Here is a 13,170-nt window from a genome sequence, read left to right on the forward strand (position 1 = left end):
TCCACAGAATCAGGGTTTTCCCACACTCTTCGACAAATCAGATCAAGGAGTTCGTCGAAGGGTGGAGACACCCAGGAGGCAGAGGGCTGAGGACCAAAACCCTTAAGGAATATTGACTCCTCCTTGCAAGAGGCTTTGGACGGTCAGTCACCTCTCTGTTTCAGTATCTCCAGGATATCGGAGAAGGAAACATCATCAGAGGATGACTTGGGGGACCCCTCCGATTCCTCGTGGTCAGTATCAGAGGTGAGAGACTCATCCTGGGAGTCTATGTGCTTCCTCTTGCACGTTTTCTTTCGGGGGGGCTCCTCAGGCATGAACTCTGAGGGACCCTCAGAAATTTGGGGACCACTCATGGGGGTATCCCTAGGCCCTGGTACTCTGCTGTCCATGGATGGGTGGTGATCAGAAGCTCTCAGCGGAGTGATGGGGGACAGAGTGACTGACCCGCCTGATGTAGCTGACAATCTGGCTAGCGCGGTCTGCATAGCCTTGAAGGCCGGTCCCCCCGAATCCGAGGAGCGACCAGCCTCCAATGCCATGACGGGGGTCGGAGTTCCCCGAGCCGAGGCACCGAGAGGGAGGCTCGGGACCGAAATAAGCCCCGAAAAGTCCCCCTTGGACCCGACCAAAGAATTCCGAGTCCTGAACCCCGAGGACAGAGCCGATGCCGGTGCCAATGGAGCCAAAGGGGGCATCGGAGCTGGCCTAGAAACATCACATGGTGCAGAACACTCCAGCTCCGAAGACAGAGATGCGCTCGGAGGAGGAATGATCGAAGATGGGGTTGGGACAGGCTACGGAGCCGACTGGGCCGGAGCCGAAATCAATTTTGCCAAAACCGGTGACTGGAGAAGCTTCTGAACCACCCTATCAACATCCACATCCGAAAGGGTCCTGGAGGATTTGGAAGACAGGGAGGGAGAATGGGATCTCCTCTCAGGAGAAACTGGTCTGAGACTGGGCAATCGGCTCCTAAGAGGTTCCAATAAAATTGGAGGCGACGCCGGTTCCGTCAATACCAACACTTCCTGCGGCCCAGAGGACAGTGGAGCCGAGGAGGTCGATGCAGTTTTTGAGATTTTCTCTGGAGGCTCCGATGAAGCTGATGGAGCTGGAGATCTCTTTTTTAACTTGCCAGATTTTGATTTTCTACTGGAAGATGAATCCATAGCCTCTTCAAAAGAGGGTTTCAAGAGACCCTTTAAGATTAGCTTATTCTTTCTCTCTTGAAGAACTCTACGGCTGAACGCATGACAAAAACTGCAGGATTCCTGCAGATGGGTGGCTCCCAGGCAATAGTCACAAATGGAATGCCCGTAGGTAATGGACATTTTGTACCCAACATTTAGAGCACTTTTTGAAACCCGAAGGTTTGTGCTCCTTGGGATCTTTAGACATCTTCACTGCTATGCCAAAAGGCAAAATCCCAGTCTGAGGAGAACACACAGGCACTCACACTACAAAACGCGGGAACGAATGCTAAACAGTGACCAACACTAAACAGTGACCAAACACACACTAAAACAAATAAACTCTCGACAAGGGACTGAAATCCACAAGGAAAGGGAATAGCCCAAACCTCTAACTTAAATGGTCTAGACCGTACTCACACAGAAGGCAATATGAGGAGAACTAGGCCCTCTAACTGAAATGGCCTAGCCCGAGGAACAGTCAGTGGGATACCACACAACAATCACACGATAACAACCTGAACTTCGACAATCTTAGACAAATAGCTATGAAAATAGCTTTTGATATGAAACAAAACTTTTCTTAAGACAAGAAAAAGAGGGTACTTAGCCACAGCCAAGCGAGACCACGTCCTAGCTACACGAGCTGCAAACGAGATCTGGGGATATGGAGCAGTGCACAATGGGATACCTGCTTAGCCCAGCCAATGAAAGACTTCGAGCTAGTAAAATTGGCCGGCCGAGTCGGAGCCAATATTCGGCTCTGAACCCACGGGTAAGAATGTGAGGTGAGATAGGACTACATAACATCCTTAGTTTTGCGGAGCCCCTCTGCCATCTGAACGGCATCTTCCATTACAATTATTCCCCCCTCTGTCTCTGGGAGAAAAATCTCCATGTGATTCTTGAAAAGGTCTGAGATTTCCAGAGCCACATCTTTTTTCCACCACGTTGGTTCCTAGAAAAAGTCTCTGCAGGGTAGAAAAACAGATTCTCAAAGCAGACAAGGTCTTTTCAACTTGGTCACTGTGGGAAAGTGTCTCTAACAGCGGGCACAAACAAAGAAAATCCATCAAAAGGACCACTGATGAATGATTGTTTAAAGGGCTCCGCAAAACTGCACAACCACATCCAGGCATGTCTCCTAATCGCTATGCCTAAACCAGCAACCCTTAAGTAAACATGAGCTGTGTGTGAAATTAGCCTCATGGATGCATTTGATATTGATTGTAGAGTGGTCAGTCTTGAGGAAAGAGACTTTTGTTTCTCTGCTGACATAGACCCAGGGATAGAGTTAAAGAGTTCCTTAACTAAGTCTCTCTGTAACCTAGCAAAGTGTGCCAGATAGTAAAACAACATTAAGAAAAGGTCATTGAGGCATAAACCTGTTTCCCATACCTGTCTAATGCCATAGACTCTCTACTAGGGGGATAAACAGTGGAGCTATGCTCGGCTAGCTCCTTCTTGGTGGTTGCCACAACAACCATGGTGTCCACAAGGATCCCTTTAGTCCAATATTGCTTGTCTGCAAGAGCATTCAAAATCTTACCCAGACATCTAGGGACTGGCTCTATGGTGTTCGGTTCCTTCCATGCCTGGTGGGATACAAGATCTATAATCTCACCTGCTGGGGGTAACCCAAGATGTATATGGGCTACACTCGAAGGCTTCAATGAACACCGATTCCTCCTTGGAAGGGGTTTGGGATGACCAACTACCTTTCTGGCATAGTATTTCTAAAATGTCTCCAAAGTAGACATCTTCAGGTGGAGATATAGGGGACTCTTCGCCTTCATCTAAGCTATCCAGCACTGAGGCCCCTAAGGGAAGCAAGGCCTCCCAAATCTTCGGAGTTGAAGTCATCTCTTCGGATCTGATGTAGAAGCTTTGTCTGAGACACATCCTGCTCCAGGGGAATCAGAGCAGAACAGATCGGGGAAGGGGGTCTGAGTTAAAGATAAGAGACATCTTCTGATCCAATTGTTAAACTCTTGGAGATCTCGGATCCAAGAGCTTCTAAACAGAAGGTCAGATCAGAAAAGGAGTAACGACTGTATGAGAGGGAGGTTTGAGGCTCATGGATCCAGTGGAAGATGGAGCCGGTAAGATCCACATCTGAATCTGTGTTCTGAGAAATTTTCTCATCATCCTATCTACCTCTGATTTGGAAAGACTGCAGAAAGACCTGTTAGAAGAGGAAGTGGAAGAAGGTCTAGAAGACCTCTTTGGAGTCTTCTGAAGTAAAGGAGACTTCAGTCTTGAGGCCAGCGGCTCCGGGGAGAATCATGGGCTTCAGAGCTGAGGAGATTTTGAAGCTGCAGGCACTGGATCTGAGAGCTTTGGATCTGAGCATTTAGAAATTTTGATTGGCGGTTCTGAAGCCAAAGCAGATTGGGAGATCTGCAGGAGAGCGTCTTCTGTGCTCCCTGGGCTCCTTTGATTAATGAGAGGAGCTTTCAGACCCTGATGTAGACACACCAGAAGAAGGAGGAGAAGCAGAAATAAGGCCCTTACATACCAGTTTGTTCTTTCTATCACTAATGGCTCAACCATTTAAGCCAGCACAAATAGTAAAAGAGGTGTCCAGGGATGAAGGGCCTAAATAGACATCAGATTTGGGTACCTTATGCTCACAAGAAGTGCACTGTTTAAAGCCAGTCGACTTTTCAGCCATACTGTTTGAGAAGGCCATGTAGCAAAAGCCAGACAAGATATAGATTTTTTTTTTTTAAATTTAGAGAAGAACAAAAGAGGTTATACCAATAATGGTACTACTAAATACCTCACAGCTAGGTAAAGGAGAAAGAACACTGTTACTAGCATCAGTAACAAAGCATACCAAACAAGAAATGGTAAAAAGGCTATGAAAAGGTTATAAAATAGAAAAAAAAGAGATTAAAGGGGAATAATTTATAAAGTTTTTAACCCAACACCAAAATGAGCTTGAGAGAACGCAATCCTGACCGAATCATAGGGGGCAAACGAGATTTGAGGTAATGCAGTGGTCAGGGGCATTATGGGTAAAGGAGGAGTTTGAAAGTTGGATCCTACAATCTAGAGAAAAGTGGACAAGTCGGATCTGAGGATCAGATCCAAACTCATTCATTGAGGAACAAATGAAAATGACATCAGATTTACTGTTCTTAAAGTCTTTTGTAATAATTTGGAGCTTTTCTCCCTGGGCCTCTGCTGAAAATGGGCTTCTACCTAGTCGGACTTTCCCAGTAATAAAATGTCAACAAATAAATAATAAATAAAATATGAGAAGTTCTGTGGCATCACACTGCAGTTTATAACAGCATATGTTGTACTTTTTAAAAAACGTGTGACCAACGGTCTGCTTCTTTCAATACTTTTCTGACACACATATTCAGACAGGGTTGGGAGCGTGGCCTAATGGTTAAGGTGTTTGCCTTACAAACACAAGGTGCAAGGTTTGAGTCTAACAAGGGATAATTGGCTAGGCTTAAAATGGCTCACAAGGGCATTAAGCTTAGTACTAATCTATGAACCTATCTATGAACCTATGACTTTTAAATATCAGACTGTCCTTTTTAATTGGTATATGTGCCAGGGTGGTCTTTATTTTTAGATAAATAATGTGTACTTCAATTATGCATCTTTTGTAATCTTCAAGAACACGTTTAAATAATGTGGATGTTCTCTCTCTCTGCATGGATAGCAACATTCTTTCTTCTGCTTCATAAATAAATATTACTGCTACTACTTATGTTCAATTATTTTTATTCTGACTGTTTTTTCCTGGAGTACCTGATGCTTTGATTTTGGAATGTTGAATTGGAATGCTTGGATACAAATTTCTGCAGTTTCCATTGAAATAATTATGCTGCCTAAGGTACTGCAGTCTCTAAAATAGATTAAATTATGTAAACTGCTATGTTCAGAATAAATATATAAATGATTTTCAGGTATGTAAAGGGAAGCTTTCTTCCATGTAGAAAATGCATGCTGCAGTTGAGTCTATGAATGGTTATGCATTCACAAAAGAGGGAGGAGGAGGTGTTATGTCTTATAAACTCATCCTGATGTAAGAAAGTGCAAAATAAAAAAAGGCTAGATAAATCCAAATTATTCAGTTTCTGAAGACCTGCAGCTTCGATAAATTATCTTGTTGCAATTTAGTTAACATAGTTTGACATTTAAGGGAGATTTACTTTTAGGCTACAAATAAAAATGTTAAGCATTTCAATAAAACTAGCAAACTAGCAGCAAACTTTATAATAATCATATCGGTGTTAAGTAGGTGGGATTTCCTGGCAGAAAATAATTCTTCTATCAAATAACTCTTTTGTATAATAGCATTCCAGCCTTGTCACATCTGTGTGCACTGAACTGGAAAGCTTTTCATGCAGTGTAAAAATATGGTGTTCTACAATATGAATGTCACACACTGCTGTGGTCTGTGTTGCACACTGACCTTTTAACAGATTGGGAACTATGGCCTGATAACTCAAATAAAGGTTGCCTGCATCATGGATATGAGCTTCCCCCATATGACAAATAATTTGTCAGCACCATCAACTTTTACAATGCTATAGAAAATGTGAGGAACTGCTTTTTTTTCTGTGTGTTCCACATGGCCGGTTGAGAAGGAAGGACCCTTGTACGCTCCTGGGAAAGAAGTTTTGAAGTGGGCAGCAATGTACGATATACACTAGTTCAACTAGTTATGCCTCCTACAGAACCTTCTCTAAAGGATATTTTGTTATTACAGGCTTCTAAATGCTGTATAATTTTCCACATCTGGAACTATTTCTGCTACTGCTGACCTGTTCAAGGTTTGGTTGCTTCAAAACCCATATAAATAAATAAAAAAAAATTTCATCAACTGTATAACAAGCAAATGCAGCAAACCTTTTTTTCATTCAATATATAAATCTGAAAGGCTTTCCTGAATAATTTCACTGAACACTATTTTACACAGAAATCATGAAAAGCTAAACAACGTAATACTGTAAAAATATGCCTGCAGTACTCTTCTGCTGATATCATTTTGTTTACTTACTCTCTATCAGAATTAATGTTTTTCCTGAATTTTCCTGTATTTCTTCCCTTTTTACAAAATGGATTACTATTTCTCGGTGGTCTGGTTGTTCTGTGTTCCAAGATGCAGTCCAGTACCAAGAAGAATTATGGAAGTCTGTACTGTGACGCCCATCCATAGACTTCTTTAATGCAGTCTCAAGATCTTCATCACTAGGAATGTCCTGCCTATAATTAATTTATAAAAAATGTAATTACTGTTTACCCGATTTAGAAATATAGTAAAATGATATAAAGTAACTTAATTTAAAATATAAAAAAATGATTAAATGACAGCAAAAAAATTTGATTCCTGTGTGGAACTATACTGCAGGTAAAAACTCTAGCCTTTTTATTTTTTTTTTTATACAGATGAGTGATTTACAAATATGCACAAATTCCTTTGCTTTAATCTCCTCAAAACATTTTCCTGATTAAAATATAAATTAGGTTTTATCTTTTGTCGTGTCAAGCAGTACTCTGCATTATAACTTCTATGGCCCACTTAACGCCAGGTGTCATGTGAGATGGTAGCACATGCTTTACACAGACATTTAAAAAATACATAAATAAATAACTATGATTCACTGATAGCATACAATTTCAAAGTTTTAATTTTTTAACCAAGGGCTATCTAAACAGGAAACACGACTCAGTTACTGCACTATAAAAAGTTTTCAAGATCGTTTTAAAACACAAACAAGTGACTTTAGAAGACAGCCGGAAATGGTAGTAACATCAGCACTAAAGGTACATTTCTAGAATATCTTTCATAAACAAGGTCATGCCTCAGAGGTTTTCAGACTTCAGTAGGGTTATTCGTATTTAAATGTTACTGAGGGGGGATGTTGCAGTAAGTGTGTATACTGTACTAACACAGAAATTATAAAGAACAGAAGAAATGCCACTTTTACACATGAAAAGTATATAGTTATTAATCTGACCACAGCATACAAAGAATAAACAGCTAATGAAAATTTATCCCTCCTGTCACAAAGGAAATGTCTGAAAATACTATTTTACTGTACAAAACATTTGTATAATTCCCAACTTTGCCACAGTACTGCTTCTACAACTAATCTCAGAAGTCAGACTGGTAAGTAAAAATAAAAACGTAAAATAAGTTAAAAAATGTAATATTTCATACAACCACAAATTAAATGTATTCTGATGGTGCAATGAAAGGTAAAGATTGATTATCATAACCAACATCATCAATGAAATTCAGAGAATATGGATGGCAGCATTGTGCGTTTTTTCAGTTACAACAAAAGTATCAGTGATTAGTAGTGCCTTCGGTGTGACACTTCAGAACTACAATTTGATTTGGTTTCATAATAAAATGTTCTGTAATTCACAGTTCTTACATTTCCTATAAAAATCTTACAGCATGTTAAACACAAAATATAGTACTTACAGGGCATGACATCTAGGGCAATACAGCTTAATTGACTGATATAGCTTTTGTGGCTCGTAGGATTTCATTTTGGCTCTGATACGGTACTTTTGAGGGGCCTTCTCTTTCACAACGGTGCTGAGTGGCACACTGTTCAGATGGTGATGAGACGTAACTACTGCAAATAAGAATTAAGATTGGTAAACAGAGGCAACTGCCGAAACTATCCACCGAATCTTGATCACAGAAAACACATTGTACAACGTTCACAGCATTTTCTCTTTAATCAGATTATATACAGTGGATATAAAAAGTGTACAGTGTACACACACCCCTGTTAAATGCCAGGTTTTTGTGATATAAAAAAATGAGACCACAATAAATCATTCCAAAACTTTTCCCAACTTTAATGTGATCTACAACCTGTATAATTCAATTGAAAAACAAACAAATCTGTTAGGGGAAAAAATATAAAAAATAAAAAACATATAATAAGCTGGTTGCGTAACTATGCACACCCTTAAACTAACAGTTTGTTGAAGCACCTTTTGATTTAATTACAGCATTCAGTCTTCTTGGGTAGGAGTCTATCAGCATGGCACATCTTGACTTGGCAATATTTGCCCACTCTTCCTTGCAAAAGTGCTCCAAATCTGTCAGATTGCGAGGGCATCTTTTGTGCACAGCCCTCTGCAGGTCACCTCACAGATTTTCTATTGGATATAGGTCTGGGGGGCACTCCAAATCTTTTCTTCTGGTAAAGCCATTCTTTTGTTGATTTGGGTGTATGCTTGGATTCTTGTGTTGAAAGGTGAAATTCCTCTTCATCTCCAGTTTTCTAGCAGACACCTGAAGGTTTCGGGCCAAAAGTGACTGGTACTTGGAACTGTTCATAATTCCCTCCACCTTGACTAAAGTTACCCCAGTTCCAGCTGAAGAAAAGCAACCCTAAAACATACTACTGCCACCACCATGCTTCACCGTGGGGATGGCGTTCTTTTGGTGATGCGAACTGTTGTTTTTGCACTAAATGTACCTTTTGGAATTGTGGCCAAAAAGTTCAACCTTGATCTCATCAGACCATAACACATTTTCCCACATGCTTTTGGGAGACTTGAAGTATTGTTTCATAAATTTTAGCCGGGCCTGGATGTTTTTCTGTGTAAGAAAAGGCTTCCGTCTTGCAACCCTACCCCATAGTCCAGACATATGGAGAATACAGGAGATTGTTGTCACATGTAGTACACAACCAGTACCTGCCAGAAATTCCTGCAGCTCCTTCAGTGTTGCTGTAGGTCTCTTGGCAGCCTCCCTGACCAGTTTTTGTCTTGTCTTTTCATCAATTTTGGAGGGACTTCCAGTTGTTTGCAACGTTACTTTTGTTCCATATTTTCTCCACTTTTTGATGACTGTATTCACTGTGTTCCATGGTATATCCAATGCCATGGAAAATTTTTTTGTACCCTTCTCCTGGCTGATGCCTTTCAACAATGAGATCCCTAATCTCTCCTTTGATAACCATATTGCCAAGGTGGTTAGAAAATCCTTCTATGTGGCCCACCTAATCACAAAAGGGTTTGCATCTAGAACAAAAGAGGTTATTGTGCTCCTCTACTCATCACTCATCAGACCCATCATAGAGTACAACGCCCCATTTGGGATGTACCTTACAAGACACCTGCAACAGCTGGAAAGACCACAGAAGTACCTCACCAAGAAGATTACTGGCCTCAAATATATGCCGTATGCAGCCCGACTGAAGAAACTCCAGCTGTACTCGATTGCATACTGCTTACTCAGAGGTGATCTCTGCCTGACATACAAGGCCATGTCCAACCCAGAATTGATGGACATGCTCCACCTAAAAAAAAAAATAAATCCCCAAGAGCCACATGCTCTAGGGATCTAAACCTCACCACAATGATAAACAAGACGTGCTGGAGGGATAGATTCCTGTCCCAGAGACTCCCCATGCTTTGGAACAGGATTCCAATCTACATTAGGCAGAGCCCTCATTAATACTCAAGAGAAACCTTGATGACCGGATGGGAAACAGAAAATTTATCCCGGGGATCACTGCAGTGGCTCTGCTGGACAGAGGCACCAGGAACTAATGGCTCTGCTGGACCGAGGCACAGGGAAGTAATCTAAGGGGGGCTGTGAAAGCCAACACATTCTGGCTAGGCTTACAGATGCTCTCGGGCAGACAGCCTAGTACTTACCTATGAACCTATGATGCTTTGTAAGTTCTCTGCGAACCATGAGTTTTGCTGTAGCAGGCAACTGAGTAAATGTCAGGAAAAGTCTACTAGGGCGGTTAACTTTATTTGGGGTTAATCTGAGTCTCTTTAATTGATGGCAGGTGTGTACCTAAGACTGAATGCTGTAATTAATTCAAAAGGTGCTTCAACAAAGTATTAATTTAATGGTGTGCACAATTATGCAGCTTATTGTACGTTTTTTAGTTTTTATATTTTTCTTCCTAACAGATTTGTTTTTCAATTGAATTGTACAGGTTATAGGTTACATTAAAGGTGGGAAAAGTTTTGAAATAAGTTACTGTGCTCTCATTTGTTTATATCACAAAACCTGACACTAACAGGGGTGTGTGCACTTTTTATATCCACTGTATCCTACTATGTTGGGTCATGAGCTATAGCTAGACAGACTGCTAAAAATAGGCCACAACAGAAATACAGAAAGCGACCTGCACTGAGGAAACATGGGGAGATATCGAATGAACATCCCCCCCCCCCCACATTGGAGATCATGGCTTCCTGGTAGAATACGCACAATAAAAAACAGTGGCAGAAATACAGAATACACTGGAAACACACAGAGGAAAAACAGGTGGACAAAACGTATTTAATTTTTTTCAGAGTTTGATAACTGATCGACCATTTATCAGTGAGCTGTCAAGGGAGATAAGTTACACTACAAAATTACAACTGTCTATAACAGTAGATATTTAAATGACACAATCTTTGCTGCAGGAACTCATTATGTGAATGGGAAATAAGACAAAGGGGAATAAGGTCTGACATTCTTCAGCATTTGGATGTCTCAAAGAACACTTGGATGCAGTCCTACCCTGTGGCCATTAGAGGGAGCTCAGCAATAAAAGAAAACACACTAGATCTGGGTGCAGTGTACTCTGATCCTTTCTGAGAGCACAGAAGTAGCAAACTAATATGCAAGTAAAATACTCTCCAGGAAGAAGAAATTGACCCTTGAAAAACCTAAACTAAAACACAAAGACCCACTAAGGTAAATACATGCAGCAGAGTTTTATTAAAACAATGCAACTCCACATAACAGAGCAGGTTAAACACACTAACACAGCAGGGGTTAAGAATGTGTAACAGATACAAATAAATAAATAAAATAGAAAAAAAACAGACCAGAGTAATGCCTATATCTAGTGCAAAGATAACAATACAGAAAAAAAAACATTTTTCAGCAAAATCTAATACTAGAGAGACAAGGAGGGAGGAGTTTGAATCACAGCAAGGATTCTGTTATACAGACCAAAACTATTACTGTAAAATTACACAATTGTGCAATGTTCTATCTTAAAAATGCAGCAATTCAATGATAATTATTAAAACTTGTTTTTGTTCCTGACGTGGTTTTTCTTGGTGAAGAGACTGAACTACAGCGTTGACCAATTTTGCAGCTCATAGTTATACCTTTGGTCAAATACTGTGAACGTCAAAAGAGTAAAAGAGTGAAGTATCAGCCAGCTAATGGAAGAAATTTGTGGAAGAAACACAACAATGAGAGGTTTACTATCAAGAGAAGGTAATCCACTTTTAAACATTACTTTAAATGCACCTTTACCGCTGGGAACCACTGACCAGTTGGTACAAGCTTTTGAAAAATCTTTGGACGTTTTGGAAAAGAAGGTGCAAACTTTTAAAACAGCTCCAGTGGCAGCGGTTAAGCTTTCAAGCTTATTTGGAGCTGGGTGTAGTTCCTCGAGGGCTTAGAATTCTAAAAATGCCCTCATATGCAAACACCTATCCAGACCTCTTGAGACAGTGGCAACAGTTAAATCTAAAGTTAAGTGCTGAATATATGCAGTTAATGAATACCTATTTTGTACCTGTGGAAAAGGAACTGGAAGAAAACATTGTAAAGATGGAAAATGAATTGTTGAACATGCCATATTTTAACAGCTCAATGTCTCTATATCAGAATGCATTAGATCGATTGCATCTAGTTGATGTAAAACTAGAGGATAAAAAAAAAAGACAAAAATTAATGAGAGACATTAATGACTTTAAATCTGGCCATATTTTTGTGTGGCCGAGAAATTAAATAACAAAAATAGCTGATTTAAATCTAAAAAAAGAATGGATGAACTGGATAAATTTGAGTTACCGGGTCCATCTAAATGACAGCAACCTAATACCAATAGAAACAAACAAGAAATGATGTCACAAGACATACCGTCCAATCAGGAGGTTTGTATTCACTTTATGGTAATGCCCACCACCGAAATAACTGCTGTGAATGAGGAAGCAATTGGAGTAGAGGTGATAAAGCCACAAGTAACATCAAAAGACATCAATGCAGCTCAATAAATGGGTAAAACGAGCCAAATGCAGTTTTCTTCCCTCTCTCCTTTCCATTTAAAGCTACCAGAGAAGGTGGATGTACAATTAAATGCCCGGTCGTGGGGGGCGTTCCTTGCAGAGGCAGCAGCACGAGATAGTGAATGGGGCAAAGAGAAAGAACAGCAGCCCTGTATTTTAGAACAAAGCACATCGCTGATTGCTATAAAACAAGGTACTGTTAATTTATCAGCTAGAAACATGACAGAAGCACATATACAGCTTCTAAACAAAGGAATGAAATTTATACCTAATGCCACTGATAATATTGTGAAAGCATTGAAAGATTTAAAGTTATTTGCAAGAAATGTGAATTTAAAGTTGATTTTTAAATGTAATAAGAATACTGAATTAACAATGTGTAGAAGTAGTAATACTTTTTCACCTATCAGTTGCCCAATTGTGACAGTTTTTGTAAATAAGGTGGAAGATGAGCTTAGGGAGTTATATTCTGCATCAAAAGGCAAGAAAAAATATAATTTAACATATGAAGAATATGAAGCATTGCAACACCTTATGAATGAAAGAAGTATAGTAGTTAAACAAGCAGATAAAGATGGAGCCATAGTAATAATGGACAGGGACAAATACATTTTGAACTTTAAAATCTTATTACAAAATGAGGAAACATTTAAGAAAATAACACTTCTTGATATTAAAAAAAAATATTTCAGAGATAAATATGGCTATTTATGACCTTCAAATATCTGGAGACATAACAACAGAGCAGTTTAACTATTTTACTGTTTCTTGTCCTAGAATACCACAAATTTATGGCATCTCTAAGCTGCATAAATCCATAGAAAATCCCCCCCGAGGCCTATAGTCTCAGGAGGTGGATGGGTGACTGAGCCCATCTCAAAATATTTACAAAAATATTTAAGCATTTTCCTGACTAAATGTTCCACCATTTTAAAGGACA

The 13,170-nt window shown here is 39.9% G+C and overlaps 1 protein-coding gene across 1 annotated transcript in view; it reads right to left on the reverse strand.

The window, feature by feature from the left end:
• LOC122815102 (protection of telomeres protein 1-like) overlaps positions 1–13,170 on the reverse strand; it is a 1,603,082-nt gene that overhangs the window by 224,170 nt on the left and 1,365,742 nt on the right. The window contains exons 13-14 of the mRNA XM_044087343.1: positions 7,654–7,810; positions 6,220–6,425 (exon numbers count right to left, since the gene is read on the reverse strand). Of these exons, the coding sequence (XP_043943278.1) occupies positions 6,220–6,425; positions 7,654–7,810 (363 nt within the window). The remainder of the gene's footprint in view (positions 1–6,219; positions 6,426–7,653; positions 7,811–13,170) is intronic.

The sequence above is a fragment of the Protopterus annectens genome, chromosome 11.part0 (genome assembly GCF_019279795.1).
Source record: "Protopterus annectens isolate FY-2018-M chromosome 11.part0, PAN1.0, whole genome shotgun sequence".
NCBI lineage: Eukaryota > Metazoa > Chordata > Ceratodontiformes > Protopteridae > Protopterus > Protopterus annectens.